We start from the raw sequence: 18849 nt of genomic DNA, 5'->3' as shown, positions 1-18849 counted from the left end.
TTGCCTGTGAGGGTGAGGAGGCCCTGGCACAGGTTGTCCAGAGAAGCTGTGGCTGCCCCTGGATCCCTGGGAGTGTCCAAGGCCAGGCTGGATGGGGCTTGGAGCACCCTGGGATAGTGGAAGTTGTCTCTGCCTGTGGCAGGAAGAGTAACGAGTAAGAGAGAACAAGCCCAGTGCTTGTTCTCCCAGCCCTTCCTGTAAGTGGTTCCCTCAGTTCAAATATTGTGCATTTCACGTGTGCTAATAGCATCCGAATAACTGCGTGATCATGGTTATTTTTAATGAATTTGGGGTGTTGTACCAGGGTGCGGCAGATATATTTGAGGCACTTGGGTGAATGCAAATTGCATTACAGTTGTGAAGTAACAAATGAAGCGCTTAAGTGCAATGTCCCTGGCACGCAGGGGTGTGTGAACTGGGACAGTCAGTGATGGAGCCTGTTAAGAGGTTTTAGCATCAAACATCCTTGTGGCTCTTGGTGCAGCAGCAGTTCATCCTGGTAGGTGCCTCTGTGTGTGTGTGTGTGTGTGTGTGTGTGTATAGGGGTTGTATTTATCTAACAGGCAGCTCTTTATCAAAGGAGCGTGCGGGGCCCTCAGGGCTTCTAATTATAGCTTTGGTTTGGAAGCAACCAAAGGGAGAGCAACAAAAGCAAAAAGCGCTTTACTCACGTTCTTGGTAAACTGTAAGGAAAGAATATGAGCCCTGTTTTGTTAAACCTTGAGTGTAAATGAGGCACAGTGTAAGTAAACACATCTGTGTTCAGTCAGGGAAAAAACCATGTTATGAATAATTCATGGAAAAAATCCTCCTGTTCAGCTGATTGAGAGCTATTGCTTATTTCTGTTGAACTGTTGCTTTAACAAGATGGAATGCAGCTGCAGGGAGAGCCATCGTCACACGCAGCGGTGGCATTGTCATCTCTGCTGTGCTGTCATCGCCACTGCGGGTATTCCTTTGGTGTGGAGTCAGGAGTGGCTGTGATGGGGTGACCTGCTTGGATGGAGCAGGTCCTTGCCACTGCCTCCCTGTGACGGAATGGCTCGCTCATGGTGCTTTTGTAAGCACCGTTCCCACTGCTTTTCTTTGCACAGATTTCTGGTGCCTGCCGAGTGCCCGTGCTCCCTGTTTCCATGGGAGGCTGGTGAAGGGAGCAGCCCCAGGATGTTATCTGCACTACGCAGGGGCTGAGCTGCTCGTAGGGTGGGCTTGGATGGATCCCTCCCTCCGCCAGGTTGGGCAGATACGGCTCTTTCGGCAAAGGATGGTTTTGGAGTGACTGCTGCCTGCCAGGCTGAGCCGCCTGTGTCCTCCAGGAGGGTTTGGAGACTTGTTTCTGAAGAAGCAGCCCCATCAGGCACTGTGTGTTTGAGATGAAACCATGTTGTTTCTGCTCTGGCCTCTGCTGCAGAGGGGACGGGAGCCCCAAGAGTTACTGCTTGCTACTGAATAGGAAACAGCACTTGTATTAAACTGATGCTTTTCTTAGTCTTCTTAGCCAACTACTACATTGCCATGGGAGGAGGGATAGTCTATGAGCAGCTTGATTTTGCTGGCAGTCTGGTGCACGTGCCTTCTCCATGTCTCTGTTCTGGATCCAACTGCTCCAAGTTCAAGTGAGTTTTCCAGACAGGTCCCACACAGGCAGCCTTTCCAAACCCATTGTTGTAGACAAGGCCCCAGTGACAAGTACATGTTTTCATTTAAATTTCAGCACTTCACAAATGAGCAAAGCCCGTTAATTTCTATGTAAGGAATTCTGTACCATCCAGGAGGATTTTTGAGGATACGGAGGAGGAGCGCTCGGCTCCCTTTGGTTGTTTATAATGCACTTACTGCTCCATTTAGTCAGGTCATTTTATAAGCCCAGTCTTCAATTTGACATAAATGATTTGCTTTCAGCAGATGGTGAGCTACTATTTTTGCCCTCATTTAAACAGGAAAGCTGTACGATAGCAGGAGATGGGAGAGGGGCACGGTGCTGCCGACATGCAGTAGATTACCAGGGCTGGTCTGGTGAGAATTAAATCCGGGCAGCTGTAATGTGCCATCTGTGTTGTGTTGGGTGGTTTATTTTTGCCCCGTTCAGTGAGGCTCCTGAAGTCTCCTGTTACCTTCCAGGTCAGGCTGAGTGATGACATCCTTTATGTTCATGATCCAAAGTACCAGCACAGAAAAATGAGGCATGTTAATAGAAAGAGGGGTTATAAAATGTCAGCACTAATTATTCCTCTATGAAATGTATTAAATTAATTCTGGAAGGTTCTGAGTCTTTAGATTATTTTAAAGTTGTTTGAATTTCTGTTGAGAGGCTTATTTTATTGCATTTGAATTTCTTACCTTGTTTGAAACCCCCAAGCAGACAGCTCCCTGCTATGGTCATAGAATCCCAGACTGGTTTGGTTTGGTAGAGACCTTAAAGTCCATCACATTCCACCCCTCTGCCATGGCCAGAGACACCTTCCACTAGATGAAGTTGCTTCAAGCTCTATCCAGTGTTTTCTTTACTGTAGTAAAAATCACATGTAGGACACATAACACACACGTGGAGTGAGTCGTGCTGGTGGCAGCTGCAGTTTCCTCCTCTCCCGCCCACAGGTTTGTTGCACGTGCACCAGGTCTTGACAAAACTGAATTTTCGGGCTGTGCTCTCTATTTCAAGCAGCGTTCTGTTTCCCTGGTGAATTATGTGCTTTTCACACACATTATGAAATGAGAAGGAACGCATTTTAAAAAAACCCACCACACTGTTGCTATTGACTATTTTTAGCAGAAATTTCTGTCTTATCATTATCTCCAGCTCTTGCTGGAGCAGCAGTGTTCAGTGAAGCCACACATTTTTGCGTAGGAAGGTCAAGACAGTTTGTCCCACCCATTATCTGGTGTTAGGCATCTCTGCAAGACAGTTTGTGTTTCCAAGAACTGAACCTTCCACATGGACAGTCCTTTTTCTTCTTTCTCTGAAAGACTAAGCCACTGGAAATTAAGTAAGTTATGACATAACCCATAAATCATTTTTGCAGGCTTGGAAACAGGCATAAGTTAGATTTTTCACAGAATCGCAGGCTGGTTTGAGTTGGAAGGAACCTTAAAGCTCATGTCATCCCACCCCCTGCCATGGGCAGGGACACCTTCCACTATCCCAGGGTACTCCAAGCCCCATCCAGCCTGGCCTTGGACATTTCCAGGGATCCAGGGGCAGCCACAGCTTCTCTGGGCAACTGGGCCAGGGCCTTACCACCCTCACAGGCAAGACTTTCTTCCTGTTTTCTAATTAACCCTTCCTTCCTTCCTTCCTTCCTTCCTTCCTTCCTTCCTTCCTTCCTTCCTTTCCTTCCTTCCCTTCCTTCCTTCCTTCCTTCCTTCCTTCCCTTCCTTCCTTCCTTCCTTCCCTTCCTTCCTTCCTTCCTTCCTTCCTTCCTCCTTCCTTCCTTCCTTCCTTCCCTTCCTTCCTTCCTTCCTCCTTCCTTCCTTCCTTCCTTCCTTCCTTCCCTTCCTTCCTTCCTTCCTTCCTTCCTTCCTTCCTTCCTTCCTTCCTTCCTTCCTTCCTTCCTTCCTTCCTTCCTTCCTTCCTTCCTTCCTTCCTTCCTTCCGTCCTTCCTTCCGTCCTTCCTTCCGTCCTTCCTTCCTTCCTTCCGTCCTTCCTCCCGTCCTTCCTCCCGTCCTTCCTCCCGTCCTTCCTTCCTCCCGTCCTTCCTCCCGTCCTTCCTTCCTCCCGTCCTTCCTTCCCGTCCTTCCTTCCGTCCTTGTAGGTTCGGTTTACTGTCACTAAACTTACTGGGTGCCTAAATAAGAGAGACTGAAGTAGGCTGAGAGGTAGGAGAGGGTGACAGATATATCTAAACTTACCTTCATTGAGCCTCTGTAGCTCATCATGGAACAGCCCAAATGAGCAGCACTGTCATTTCCAGGAAACTCAGGTGCCACCTCTTAATGAGAACCTTCCAGAGCACAAGTGCCATGAGGGGGAGGGATTTAGTGTTCTCTTGAGGATTGAAGGCTTTCTCAACAGGGAACTGTTGCAGTGTGTTGAGCTACTCTAAAATCTTTTAGATAAGTCTCTGTGTGTGTGTGCAGCATGGAAAATGAGGATGGTTTGGCTTAGATTGGGGTTGTCTTCTGATGTCTGCAAGAGCAGAACCCATGGAGCCATGTGGGGATGAAACTGAGTTTGGCCATCATCTGCTCACCAGATAATTAGTGCAGGGTGGATGGGGCTTGGAGTGATCTGGTCTAGTGGAGGGTGTCCCTGCCAATGCCAAGGGGTTGGAATGAGATGAGTTTAAGGTCTCTTCAACCCAAAGCATTCCATGATTTTATCATTGAAACATATATGTTGGGAGCAGGCTGAGCAATGAGCACTTGCGCACCTTTTAAGTCTGTTTTGTTTCGAGGATTTTGATGCAGGAAAGAGGGATGAGTATGTATGAATTACACCAAGCCCAGGGAGATATTGTGTGTTCTCTACAACTGTGCCCTTGGCCCGAAAGAAGGATAAGCACTGAGGTTGGGGACTCGAGTATTGGGGGGCTGTAGAGTCCTTGCAGGTACAGCAGGTTCAGGAGGTGTCCCTGCACTGTTTTGCTTTGACATTTGGTGTTCAGAGTTGCTGATGCCTTTTGAGAGAAGATCTGTGGAGCTCCCTCTTCATCACCAAAGCACCAACATTCCTGAGGAGGTCCAGGTCCACCCCCGGGGGCTGCTCCAGTTCAGATGAGGCGGGATGTTGCCGGTGGGAGGTCACCCCATGGTGCAGATGTGCTCAGCCTGTTTTCTGCTGTGGAAGTATTTAACGCCTTTCTCTTCAGGTTGCTTCCAGTTGCCAAAACTGCCTTATCTGGAGGGTGTTCTTCAGATTAAAAATCCTTAGATACAAATACATACTGTACTCCTTTCTGATGAGATTGTTACTCCGAAATCTCTCTCTGGGATCGTATCTGAGTTTTGTTGTAGTTCCATAGTGTTTAACACCTTCTCCACTCCAGACTTGTGAAGAGCCTGCCTTTTACAGGCTGTCTGACATCAAACCTTCAGCCTGTACCAAAGAAATCCCCTCCAAATGAAGTATTTACAATGTGGCCGTTCAGAGCAGAAGGTTAACAGCACTGCTTGGGTGCTCATACAATAGCAGAGCATCTTCCTCCAGCATCCAGGGAGCTCTGGAGGCACCTGCAGGCTCAGCAGAATTGCGTTATGGAATAGCAAGGGAAGAAAATTTAATTTAAATAAAAACCTGCTTGCGGTTTGGCTGTGGGCAGTGCCTTCTCCAAGGGATGGGTTGAAGAGCAGTGGGAGCCTCGCTCTTTGTGTCTGCTCTGCTGTGGGCTGAGTTGGAAACAAAACACCACTTGGCACCCATCTCCTTGCAGGAGAGGCCCTTTTCTTCTGTGTATAATCACAGAATCACAGACTGGCTTGGGTTGGAAAGTTTAAACACCATCTCGTTCCACCCCCTTGCCATGGACAACCTCTCAGTTATGTTACTTAAAAATCTTTTTGCTTTTGATAATGAATGTAGGGAAAATAATTTCTGAGCATAAAACTTCCAAGGGAGGGAGCCAGCCAGGAGTCCATGCATTGGAGCAGTGCACTTGGGTCTCGCAGCAAGATGTTTGCTGTACCCAGTGAGTTATTAGTGCTGGCTGCTATGAAATGTTTATTGAGAAAAGAAGGTCTCCTCTGCATCCCCAGCACTGCCGAGGGGATCTGGCTGAGCTGCAGCATATTTCTCGGGGGAGGGAGGAAAGACAAGGAGATGTTTGCTCATCGCCAGCCAGACCCACCTTCCTGCGCTGGGAAAGGTCCATGACTCCGGCTTTGAAATGTAAACAAGCCAACAAATTTTGTTCCAAGTTGTTGGTGTTTAAAGAGAGAAAAGTACATGCAGAGGAAATGTTCCTTTGTGGACTGTCCCTGGGGCTTCCTGCGGCCGATAAGAGCTGCTCCTCAGCTGTGCCCTCCCCACCAACGTCATCTCTAAAGCTTTGGTTCTGCCTTTTTGGTTTGAAGAGCAACTCGTCCAATGTTATTATGCGTTTTGATAACGATTCCTACAAATGTATTTATTCAAAACAAACACAGTGGGAAGCAACTACAAAGCAGGCTGCTCCAACAGCTGGTGCCTGAGGGAGCTGGCTGCTGGTGTGTGATTGTGGTGGGACAGGCTTGCAGAACATCCCTTTCATTCTGTGTGTGCTGGGGCATTGGGAGCTTTGCCCTGGCTGTTGGCATAGTGGGTTTGGGGTGATGGGTGTTTGGTTGAACAGAGTCCTTGGCCTCTTCACTGCCTTGTAGCATCTCCAGGCGTTCTTGGAGAGCTGACGAGAGCAGAAATTGGCTGCATGGTGGCTGGGGTTCTCTGCAGTAGGACCCATGGGTTGCTAATGGGCCTGCAGCATCTGTGGCAAAGGATTGCAGGAGGAAGGGGAGCAGAAGTAAGAGCTGCAAGGACAAGTCACACATATGCTGCCATCTGCAAACTGATTGCAAACACATCTGGGCACATCTGGGTTTGGGTACCCTCTCTGCCTTGTAGAATCCCTGGTCCACTGGGTGCTCATGATGCAGGTTCTCTGTTTGGGTGCCTGTTTCTTCAGTGCAAGTTGGAAGCTGCTGTTTCAGTGGTCTCTGCCACTCCATTGGGTTTGGAAATACCCAGAGCAGCTCACAGAGGGGAGATGGTGAGTGGAGAGTAATTCTGTCTTCTGCTTCTGGAGGAGACCATGCTAAAATGAGCCCTGCAGCTTGTCCCCAAGACTGGCTGTTGGGGCTGAGTCCAAGTGAAAAAACCCAACAAAAACCCCAAACCAAATCCTGTGACCTCAGCAAATTTGTGTCACTGGAGAAACAAATTCAGGGAGGGTCTGTGGTGCTGTGCTGATTTTACTATGGCGTTAGACATAATATGAAATATTTGCGTTAAATGCAAGGGGAAAGTCCTTTGAAGAGCTGGGAGAGCTTTTCTCCTTCAAGCACTTTGGTTCTTTTAGCAGTCAGAATGAGTTAAATTAAAGTTGATTAATGCAATAATATGTAGGATGATGACATCTTGAAATGTTTCTTAATTTTAAGTGTATATTTTGAGCAAACGTTTATACACTGAGGCTCAGGCTGGGGGGTTGAGGCATATTGGATTATATGCTATTTGCTCAGTGTAAGCAGTGGCAATTTATTGCTGCAGATACATGTGATATGGTGCGCAAAGATTATTTCTATCCCCTCTACAGCATGATTATTTTGGGTCCTCTTTATACCTTAAATAGATATTCTTCTCATGTGATTTCCATCTTTTTGTGTCAACAGCCCAGGCTAAAGTTGAAATAAACATTGCATCAGCTTAATAGCACAAGCTCTGAGGAAATCTGCTCCCCATTATGGATGTTGTTTGGAAACCTTTTCATTTGACATTTTTCTAGTGTGCAGTGCAAATATCCTATGAATCCAAAGTCTGCTGGGCTCCACTGGATTTGCCTGGTACAGAACAGTGTAATTTCTCAACACTGAATGGGTGCTGTTGCCAGCAGTGTGGCTTGGCGTGTTTTAGATCATAGAGTCCTAGAATGGTTTAGGTTGGAAGGGACCTTAAAGACTATCTACAAAGCAAACTTTAGCAAAAGGAATGACTTTTATTTTGCTGATCTAGTAAGCTGGAGTCAGCCAGGGTTTCATCCCCTTACAGGCCATTTGCTTCAGAGTTGGACTTGGTTATCCCTGTGGGTCCCTTCCACTCTGGTTCTGTGACAGGGTGGTGTGGCTGGTGAACATGGCGTGTCTGTGCTCGTGGTTGGTTTGAATAGCTCAGTCAGACATGGGTATTGGAAACCTCTTGATTGAGCCCTTTTGCTCCTCTCATACAGCATCATCATGACAACAGAAAAGAGCCCAGCAGCCAATGCTGACAACTCAGAACAGCAGCAAGCCAAGGAGGAGGAAGGAGCTGCTGAAACAAAGAAGCAAGAGGCTTCCCTAGAGGAAGGGGCTCAGCCAACACCGGAGAGGCAGCCCCAGAGGCAGAAGGCCTCCAACGGAGACACCCCCACACACGAGGAGCAGGGCAAAAAAGAACGTCGCACCTCTGAGGGCCGAGGTCTCTCCCGCCTCTTCTCCTCCTTCCTCAGGAGGCCCAAGTCTCAGGTATCTGGAGAGGACAAAGACACTGATGCTCCTAAAGAGGTGGGAGGTGACCAGAAAGATGCAGGATTAGGAGCCAGCCCTGATGAAGATATCCTGGTGAAAGCCCCGATTGCAGCTCCTGAGCCCGAGCTTAAAACTGACCCATCGCTGGATCTCCATTCCTTGAGCAGTGCAGAAACCCAGGTAAAGCACGCCATTCCATGGGGCATGCTCCCTGCTACGTTAAAATGTGTCTTTGTAGCCAGAACTATAACAATGTCATATCCCAGGCTGGTGAGCTTGACCAGAAAAGGTCATGAGATGCCAAAAAGGTTCTTGTTAGCTCCCTGTGCTTCATTGTGTACCTCCCACTCTTGCATCCCTGCATCAGACCTGCAAAGTACCTGTTCCGGGAATTAGAGTCACACTCCACAGCATAATTTAAAGTGCCCCGTGCTGAATCATTGCTCTGCAGAGGCTTGGAATGTCACTTCAGAACACAGAGGGTTCACATTCATTGAGTCCAAAACCAGGGTTGATCATCAGGATGTCCTTGGTGTGAGCAGGATCAAGGCAAGTCACTGGCCCCAGGTGGACATTGCAAGAGTATTTGGATTTGGGAATGGGTTTTTTCAACTTCAAGGAGCACAAGCACGGCATTTTAGGACTTGGTCATCTGCTCGGTCTGGGCTAGTGCTGAGCCTGCCAAATATAAATATTTTCTGCTTATGCATCATGTAGACAGCGATTTCTGCATGGCACATGCACTGAACCCAGCTCCTGGGATGTGTCTGATGTCTGCTCTTTCCAGCCAGGGTAATTTTTCATGCAAAATTTAAAGTTTAAAAATCTAAAGTAGCAATTGAGGCAGAGACACCCCAGGGAACATTCACTGAGCTGTGGCTGGTTATTGATTTGGGGGTGCTGGGTGCCCTCTCTTCCTTCTTGGGTAGTTACAGCTCTACTATTACTTGAACCTGAAGTGGAAAAAGGTGAGTATTCCTTCTCCTCAGCTGGGAATTTCTTACATCCCAACCAAGCTGTGTATTGCTGAAGCCAGACAGGGTGAAATCTGGATTTCTTACCCACTGCCTTAAGTTCACAGTGACTGCAGATACCCACAAATGCTCCGTTTTGGAGCAATGCTTTACAAATTCAAGCATTGCCAGTAGGCAATAATTGTAAATCCACCTCCTTAAAATTACAAAGTTGTAGAGAGGGTAGTAGATAACAGCTTTTCCTTTCTTTTCCCAAATTTCTGAGCCTGTGAAGACCACGGGATGATCTCTGCTCTTGTTTTATACCTCTGAGGGTTGGGATTAGCAGGATGGGGAAGAGGTGGAGATCTTCAGGCAGTTTCAGCCCAGAAATTGTATTTTCAAGAGGAACTTGTTCTTGGAAGTGTTTAAGGCCAGGCTGCATGGATGTTGGAGCAACATGGTCTAGTGAGATGGGCTTTAAGGTCCCTTCCAACCCAAACCATTCTGATTTTTTTAATGCATGATGTCTTTCTCTATTTGTCTCTGATTTGCTGGTCCTGAGCCCATGTGAATTTGCACCCCAGCCTTTCTTCATGGGTCATTCATTTTAGACGACACATTTGTGTCTTTTTTAGTTCTTATTTTAGATCACTGTCAGTGCCTTTCTGAACTGTGACACTCGGCAGATATTTCTGCTATGAAAGCATTTGTGAGGTGCTGCAGTTTGATAAATGCTGACCGATGGGCATTAGGAGCTTTGACTGATTCCCTGCTCCCAATTGTCCCAGTTCTGCTGGAACAGAAGTCAGCAGCTTGTGGACATTATTTAGTTTTTAAATACCTCTGTGCACTTGTGCTTGGGTGTGATTTCATGAGATGTGATGGGCTGAACAGACAAGGTTTTGCTCTTCCTCTGCTGCAGCTCTTTGCTCCTGCTGCATCCAGCCCCTTCCAGCATCATCACTGCCTGTCGTGAACTCGTTTAACCTGCTGAAGTGGCAGAGGAAAAAAAAAAATAAACAGCTTCCTTCCTCCTCCTGTCCCCAAACTGCATCTCTTTCTGCTATTTAGTGGATTAAACTTGATTGCAAAGTTGCTTCTGTAGGCAAAGGGGACGGTGGTGTGGAGGCTGCCTTCCCTTTTTGGTGGCAGAGAGCTGCTTGGTCAGCTCCAATGGCCATGAAGCCTCAGCCCTGACCCTCCTTTTAGTGCCACTGCTACCATAAAATCCCACAATTTGGGAGGGACCTTAAAGCCTGTGTCATCCCACCCCCTGCCATGGGCAGGGACACCTTCCACTATTCCAGGGTGCTCCAAGCCCCATCCAGCCTGGCCTTGGACACTTCCAGAGATCCAAGGGCAGTCACAGCTTCTCTGGGCAACTTGTGCCAGGGCCTCACCACCCTCACGGGAAGAATTTCTTCCCAATATCCCATCTAGCCTCTGTCAATTTAAAACAGTTCTCCCTTGCCATGCCAAAGCCAGTGCACTGGAATAACAGCTATGCCAGAGTGGCAGCGGGAGCACTGGGGGTCCTGCCTGGGAGGGAAAAAAACCTTCCAAGTCCAGAAGATGCTGTCACTAACACCATGAATGCATGATGTAATCTGCCCTGATTTCTCTAATCAACCCTTACTTCTTTTTTATTACATCATTTACAAAATGAAAACTTGAAAATACTTGGAAGAGTTTTAAAAATTAATACCATTCCCTTGGTCACCCCAGTTGCTGCTCCAGATCCTGGGTTACAGGTTAAAGTGGGATAATGAATTCTGAGTGAGATCCCAGCCCTGCAGTGCTTGTTCCATGTGATGCTTTGTTTGTTTGACACCTCTAAATTGGGGGTTTCAGCCTGCTCAGGAGGAGAGGAGGGACGACCAGGAGCCAGAGGGAAGAGACCTCGAGGACAGGGAAGAAGGGGAAGCAAAGGAGGAGGGTGCCAAGCCAGAACCGAAGCCAGAGTCTCTGGAGACGAAAGCAGACAAGGATTTGAAAGCTGCCCAAAAAGCAGTGAAAAGACACAGAAACATGTACTGCAAAGTTGTCTTGCTGGATGACACCATTTTTGAGTGTTCTGTGGATGTAAGTACTTTGGGGGTTTGGTTCTGCTTCTCTCTTCCTTCTCCCTTCTGCTTCTCTTGAAAAATCACCACAAGCACGATTTAATAGGGGCCTAATGTGCTGCCAGGGAATTGCATGACAGGTTTTACTGCAGAACAAGCCTGCTGTAAGCTATAACAACTTATTTACTGTGTTGTAAAAACCCCTGGGTACTAGGAATCTTTATTTTATTGTTCTACAATTCCAGGGTGCCTTACTTTATAAAGGTGGGGGAAGTTTAAAAAAAAAAAACAAACCCAAACTTTATATTACTTGTTGTTGATGATCTCTCTTATTTGTATCCCAGGCTAGAGTTTTTGGGGTAGGTTGCAATTGTCTAAATAACTTTTGCCTACTTGGCTTTGAATAAAATGTGTTGTATAAAATTGATTTGTGCTTTTCTAGTCCCCCAGGGTACCTTTACCTCTCAGGCTGCTGGTTCACTTAGCTCCTGGTGCTTGGATGTAAAGCAAAACACACTGTATTTAGCCTGCAGTTGAATATAATTCCAGTAAACAATTTAAAATTACGTTGACTTAGAGCACTGCAACCCTCTTTATTCGAGAGCTTTTTTCCTCCTTTATTTTGTGTATTCTCTCACAGGGCTGTGGTGCTGTCAGGGCAATAAAAAGCGAGCAGAAATCCCTATTTTGGTATCAAAATACTTGTCTGGAATACTAATAATCTCGTACTTACTATTGGAACATACTTCCACCAGCTTGTTTTCCCTCAGTCCTGCTGGTAAATGGGGCAGGAGAGGATATGTGGGCACAGGGCTCCTTGTGGGAACAATCACCTTGGGTGATCCTGGGTAAGTAGGTCAGTGCTGAGTGTTTGTGTAATGGTGCTGCTGCTGCCTGGGATCAGCTCAGAGCATCACTGCCCCCATCACCTTCCCCTTGGCCAGGGAGACTGTGTGCAGCCCCAAGGAACCTCTTCCCCAATCCCAGTGACAGCTTGCTATGGCTTTGTGCCTTAGTTTGCTGCAGTGAAGCCTTTGGATACTGTCATGGATACTGTTGGAGGGAGAGCCATGGAGAGTCAGGGAGAGCCATGGAGATTCAGGGAGAGCCTGACTTGAGCAGGACATGAGAAATGTCTCTCTCTAGGTCTAGACTGTTGTGATGGACACTGCAGAGGGTTTAGGGGGGCCACTGTGTCAGTGAAACTCTTAACTCGAGAAGCACCCTTGGCTTTTACATCATGCCAGTGTAATTCTGCTCTGGTGGTTTGAGAGTTTATTAAGATTTAATTGGGAAGAATTGCAAAGGTGTAGGCAAAGAGCAGCACAAATGCCTTTATTCAAGGAGAATTAGTGTTTTCAGGCATCCTTTCCGACTGACAGCCCTGGAAGCTTTCTCGTTCCTGTATCAGTGCCAATTCCTTGAGGACACTCAGGCTAACACATACATTATGTTACCTATAGAGTCACAATGTGTGCACAAAGGACCTGACAGCTGAAAGGCTGAAGTAAAGCCAAGGAATAAAACAAGGCAGGGGTCTTGGAGCAGTTACCATGCAGAGATGCCTGACAGGAGAGCTGCGGGCTTTAGTGAAGCTGATTTTGCGTCACTGGAACTGCACTTTCTTCTAGCAAAGCCGCCAATGGAATGAGCTGCTTCTGGTTGCCATAGTTTTATGCCTCAGGGATGTTTTCCTTCATGCTTTTGGACTAAAAGGATGTTTGTTCCTTGGCCAGTTCACTTCTGCAGGATTTGGGGAAGAGAAAAAGAGGAAATAGGAATGCTCAAAGTGAATTTCTGGAGGTAGGAAGCTGTGTGCTGAGCAGCTTTGGGCACATGAGGCAGATGGGAGAAGCTGGTTTTCATCAGCAGAGCAGGGTGATGGAAAGGCCATGGAAATCATGGGCTTTGGTTTTTTCTGAACCTAAGAAAAGTCAGGTTGCCTCTGAAATGAATAGGTTGTAGCAGCAATTTCGTCTCTCGATCCACACCTGAATCTGGGAGATACCAGCACTGTAGATGTACCTTGGGAGGGAAAACCTGTACAGATCCTTAGTGTCTATTAAGCTGTGTTGGAAAGTCCGTCTTTGGGGGATTTTCAGACATGGAGCTGGTGGGAGGAGAGAGACCCACTGTGGTTCTTGTTGCCTCCATGGAATTTTTATGTCTGGTTGCCTCTGGAATTGTTATGCCCTTTCCCGTAAGGAGTCCTTGCTCTGAAACAGTCAGGAGATAAGATTTGGAGCTACTCAGGACCCTTTTCCCACTTACTGATAGTGCATGGTGTGGTTTGATCCTATTCCCTTCTTCCCCTCTCCTGTGAACAAAGACAGGCAAAACCCAGCCCTGTCCTACACGATTTCTTTGTCTGTTTGCAGAAACATGCCAAGGGACAGGATCTACTTAAAAAAGTCTGTGACCACCTCAATCTGCTGGAAGAAGACTACTTTGGTTTGGCCACGTGGGACACACCAACCTCCAGGGTAAGCAGCTGCTGGTCCCAAGGGGATTCAGCTCTTTCTGCATCATCTCCCCAAGGCAGAAAGTGGAGCAGAAGCTCCTCTGCAAACTTCTTTTGGTGTCCTCCCTTAATATGGATTGCAGGTCATGACACAGGAAGAAATGGTGAATAAATGACTACAGGAGTGTGGATTTTCGTCTCGTGAATCATGGAATGAATCCTAGTGAACTTGGGTCTTTACCTGGAGAAAAGTCATTCTCTTAGTTTACTGCAAAATGATGTCATTAAGTTAAAAAGCTGAGGAGTCAGGCTACCCTGGCACTGGTGTCAGCATTGGGAAGGTTTGGTTGGAGCCATCCAGAGGATTTGGAGTTGAGCCTTTGCCCTGCAGAAAAACAGATGTGACTCTATACCAAAGCTTCTATTCACAGTTTCAATTTAAGGTCTTTGTTTGATTTGACTCAAGCAAATCTTATCTTTTGAGACCTTGGTTACCTTCTAACTCAAAAATTACTCAAGGTCTGTTTTTGGTCTATAAAGCCAAAAGTGAGGTAATTGAAATGAAGGGCCCAATTCTGTGTCCTTTAGACCAGTTATGTTGGTCCATATTCTGACTGTTCCTCTGCTTCACCTTCAACAATCCCCTGTGGCCAGGTTACTGACTGACAGATGTCTGTCATTGAATACTTTATATTGTTTTATACACAGGCAAAATAGCAACCAAAAATAACACTATTTGAGACACGCAGAACTCCTACTTTGTTTTACAGTCTCTGGTGTCTTCCAGTTTTCTTGGATGAGAAATGTGTTTCCATGTATATAACCTGGATATTTTTTATATCAGAGGATTTTTTTTAATCAGAGTTTGTTTTGCAGAGGGAGGGGTAGGTGTACTTTTAGATCAAATTAAGAGCAAAAAGAGTGTAGCTGGAGCAGCGCAGCTTCTTCTGTGTGTGCAGTGGGCAGCTCACTGCTGCATTTGGATATTAGGAAAAATTCCTTCCTGGAAGGGGTTGTCAAGCCCTTGGCACAGGCCGCCCTAGGAAGTGATGGAATGTCCCTGGATCAAAAAGCTTATAGATGTGGCACTTGCAGACACTGTACAGTGCTAACCTTGGCAGTGCTGGAGTAATGACTGGATTTGATGATCTTAGAGGGCTTTTCCTAAATGATTCTGTGGTCTCCCAGACCCTCGGACTTGCTCTTCTCATGTCCAGGCTTTAGGCATTCTTCTGGAAGCACAAGCATGTACCTTCTCCTCCAAACCAACAAGGGCTGAACGGTTGTGCAGCTTTTTAACTGTAGGGACTGAAAACAGATTGTTTTGTCAGATCTGTGTCCCAGAGCTGGAAGCTGGGGCAGATGAGGCCACTCTCCATCAGTGTTGTTCAGCTCCAGTGTGGAGCAAGCTGGTTTGGTTTGCTCTGATGGGTGAAAACACCATTATTTTTTTTTTTAATCTTTCTGGTTATGTTTCATTGAACTTTGAAATCTGAAGCTCTCCTGCTGTAATTTCCAGCACCATCTCCCCAGAGTTACTGATTCACAGGTAAAATGGTGTTAACAGGATCCAAGGATGACCTATTGCACCTCACCTGCAGTTGTGTAGAGCAGGTGGAGATACACATGTATATTCCTGGATAGGGAAGGGTTGTATGTGACATTTTCCACCTTGATATTCAGGGAATAAACTTTCTGAGGATCAGTAATTACCCACATGGGCATAGCAGAGGGTGTCAGTGGGATTAGGAGGTTGTGACAGTGGCTGGAGCAGCTGGGCACCATGGAGCAGCAAGGAGCTCATTGCCCTGAAAGGGAGGCTTGTTTCCCACTGATTCATGACCCAGTGGGATAAAAGTGCTGTTAATTGCTGTTCCCATCATTGTCTGCTGGATCAGGCAGGGTGGGATGCATGACTGCACCCTGGGCTCACCCCAGTAACGAGCAGTTGTGGCACCAGCTTAGCCATGGAGATGCTGTGCTCCAAGCTGTGGCCCTAAAAAGGCAGCAAATCTTCCTTTCAAATGGATTTTGTATCCCCACTTTTATATGTCAGAGTAGGCATATAAAAAGAGGAGATTAAATGTAAGTATTGCTGTCTCCCTGCCATGAAGTTACGTGTCCTTCTGGTCAGGAGGGATTAGCTTGGGGGATTCAGTGAGTTAATTCCTTCACCTCAGGAGACCTGGATGTCCAAATCCTATTCCGAGCTGGTGAAAATGAAGAGGTGGTTAAATGTAACCTCTCCAGGAGGGTTGCTAGCCCAATGCCAGCACCTGCAGCAGGACAGGCCCTGACTCCTGCAAAGGGAAAGGCTTAGACCATGGAAAAAGTAGGAATTGTGTTTTGAGGTTTAAATTGCACCACCATCCCACAAAACCCCAAATTACAGAGGAGGGGGGAAAAAGATATATTTCTAAATTTGTATCAGAGATAATACTAGAAACTTGAGTCATAGTTAAAAGACATGAAGTTTATGTCACACTCCTGTAAAAAATTCCAGCCTTACTCAGGAACTGGGTGTTTTTACTCGTATTTCAGCAATTAGGTCATTGAAAACTATAGCTAATAATAGAAAGTCTTGGTGATCTTTGATCTGAATAGGGTAAGTAAGGAGACAGGGCTCTTAAAATTAATGTATCTGTCCTATTTACCTATTTTAAGGGTTCTGGAGAATAAAAAAGGTGTTGTACAAGTGCCCCTGGTAGCTGGATGTGGCTGTGGCCATGTCTGTTACTCTGTTCTTGCAGCTCTAAATAATCTGCTTTTTTGGTGTTCTTCCCTCTTGTTACTTCTGCCTCCCTTATGAGTCCCTGGCAGGTGAATGGTTGGAAACACACCCACGGAGACCACAGCCTGGAGTGAAAGTAGTGAAGAATGCACCATCTCATCAGTTTCCATGGTTGCCTTTGTGTCAAATACTGTCCTTTTTTTTTTTTTTTTTTTTTTCTTCCTGTATTTTTAGCAATTTTCAGCTTTCTGTGGTGTTTCTGGAATGTCTGGTAAACTGTGAATGTTTTTATCCTCTTACAGACATGGCTGGATCCTGCCAAAGAAATAAAAAAACAGGTTCATGGTAAGTAGATTTAATTTATCATTTGTAGGGGGGTGTGGTTTCTCCCAGTGTGGCTTTGGTGAGCTATCCAGGGAGCCCAGGGATGGAGAGAGGTCAAGTGAGAGTGGCTGACAGGGATCAGCACAAGTTCAAGCAGTCTGTGCATTCTTTCTGGCCTTCTTAAGATCTTCTTAATGTAGATTTAGGAAAAAATGTCATTTCCTTGGCAGAACAGCTTGAGGTGTGTTTGCCTGAAGGAAAGGCACACTGTCAATGCAGTGCTGAAATGGGGATGTGCTCCTTGCTGGAGGATGGGAAAATGGGTGTCAGTGGGAACCACTGAAATCCCAAAGGAGATTGGGAGACCCCGGGCAGAATTTTATGGTGGAACAAGGTTTATGGACTCTGAGGCTGTTTTGGGGTCCAAACAGGGGCACTGGAATGATAAATGGCTTGAGAAATACCAGCTCAAATACCGGATGTTCTCCCAAGTTGTGTTTTAAGGTCTGCTAGCACCGAATTAGTTCAAGATGAGGGCAGTGTCAAAATTAAATATGTTTTAGAGGCTTTTGTTTTCTCTTGGGAGCAAATCTGACTGCTTTAGAAGTTTTGGGAAGGCAAATACTGGTTTTGGATCCTTTTGGTGGGAGGCTGAGGACCAAGTGTGTCATTAAATGCAGATTTGGGGGGCCAGCAAGGCTGTGGAGTAGGGAAAGCTCCTGGTCTTACCATCTTCTCTTGGAATCAGTAGCAGGGTGCATGTGAAGGGCAGGAGCTGCTCCATCCATAAAATTCATCCAGTGAATGTAATGAATGGCAGCAGCCTGCTGTGAAATCTGGTCCCCTGGGGATGGGTTAAATTACTTGATTTTACTTGAAGTGAAGGTATTTTGCATGTACATACGAATGTGTGGACACCAGTGTGTGGTGGTTTAGGTAACCTCTGCTCCCTTCATTGTCACCTTGGAATCACTTGTTTTGAACTGTGTGTGGTGAAAACAACATGCCTTGTGTTTAATCCCAGTTATGGCATTGCATAAGAAGTAAATCCAGGAATGCTCCATTCCTCCTGTTCCCTGTGTGAGATTGGGATAAATCTCCGAGTGAGTTAAGTGCAGGGATAGACCTTCTCTTTCTGAAATAAATCTTATTTTGAACTAGTGTTAAAGGGCACAGCAAGGGGAGATGTAACTATGGAAATCACTCAGGACTAGCTTCTACCAGGAAATGGGATTCTTTTCAAGGAAAAGAGAGAGCTACCTCTTTAGCTGTGTCATCTAGGCTGTCCATACCACATATCATGCCAATTCTATGTGTGTTTATGTGAATTCTGACTTAGTTAATGCCTGTACTGGTGCTATACAAGGTTTGCAACAAGGTGTATTTAAGCAATTAGGTCTGGACCTGAAAAGTTCTTCCTATCCTAGTGCTTTCTGTCTTCATCCAGAGGTTGATGCTTGTGTTGGGCTAAGTTTAAGCTGTGTCTGAGCACCTGATCCCAGTGCATTAGGCTGAGGAGTGACTTACCACCGCCTTCCTTGAACTTTGAAATTTGGGTTAAGCAGTAAACCAATCCATTCAATTGGTCAACCAACCAATTCATTAATTTATAGCCTATGCCTGACTTATCTTCATGAATCCCTTTTCAGTCAATGGAAAAACATGTCAGTCATTGAGCTTCTTAGCAATTAATTTAATTTTTGCCACAAGTTGTGGTTAATCCAGGTGATTTTCCCGGCCTTGCTTTTTTCTCCTGCTTTTCTTACCTGCTGTAAATGAAATCACATCTTACACTTACACAGGTGTTAAGCTGCAGCCAGCTGTGAGAGCAAGCAGTATCGAATCAGTCTTGCATCTGCTAAACTCTGAAGATCAGATTGGCTATTCTCAGCTCTTTTTTATACCAACTGACCATCACAAAGTTGTCGCAGTGTGTTTATTTTTCTCAAGCTCTCTCTTGTCATTGCAGGAGGCCCCTGGGATTTTACCTTCAATGTCAAGTTTTATCCGCCAGATCCTGCCCAGCTAACAGAGGACATCACCAGGTGAGTTATCCGGGAATCCTACTGCCATGTTCTCCTGGATATGGAATAGAAATGTTTCATATTTGGGTGATTTTCCCTCCTTTGGGAAGGAGATCAGATGCCTTCACCATTTGGAGGGGGTTTGGTTTGCTTT

At 46.2% G+C, this 18849-nt stretch overlaps 1 protein-coding gene across 33 annotated transcripts in view; it reads left to right on the top strand.

Annotated features, from left to right (window-relative positions):
* The window catches only part of EPB41 (erythrocyte membrane protein band 4.1), a 94960-nt gene that overhangs the window by 36779 nt on the left and 39332 nt on the right, over positions 1 to 18849 (top strand). For 28 of the 33 annotated variants that reach the window (XM_053964386.1, XM_053964385.1, XM_053964383.1 and 25 more), the window contains 5 exons: positions 7857 to 8316; positions 10944 to 11174; positions 13534 to 13638; positions 16650 to 16692; positions 18641 to 18716. In XM_053964386.1, coding sequence (XP_053820361.1) covers positions 7864 to 8316; positions 10944 to 11174; positions 13534 to 13638; positions 16650 to 16692; positions 18641 to 18716 — 908 coding nt within the window. In that variant the 5' untranslated portion in view covers positions 7857 to 7863. Of the gene's footprint in view, positions 1 to 7453; positions 7474 to 7856; positions 8317 to 10943; positions 11175 to 13533; positions 13639 to 16649; positions 16693 to 18640; positions 18717 to 18849 lie in introns of those variants that run through there. The other 5 variants (XM_053964406.1, XM_053964405.1, XM_053964407.1 and 2 more) reach the window with 2 other exon arrangements.

The sequence above is a fragment of the Vidua chalybeata genome, chromosome 25 (genome assembly GCF_026979565.1).
Source record: "Vidua chalybeata isolate OUT-0048 chromosome 25, bVidCha1 merged haplotype, whole genome shotgun sequence".
Classification (NCBI taxonomy): Eukaryota; Metazoa; Chordata; class Aves; order Passeriformes; family Viduidae; genus Vidua; species Vidua chalybeata.
Note: the sequence above shows the minus strand (reverse complement) of the source record. Positions and strands in the feature narration are given on the sequence as shown.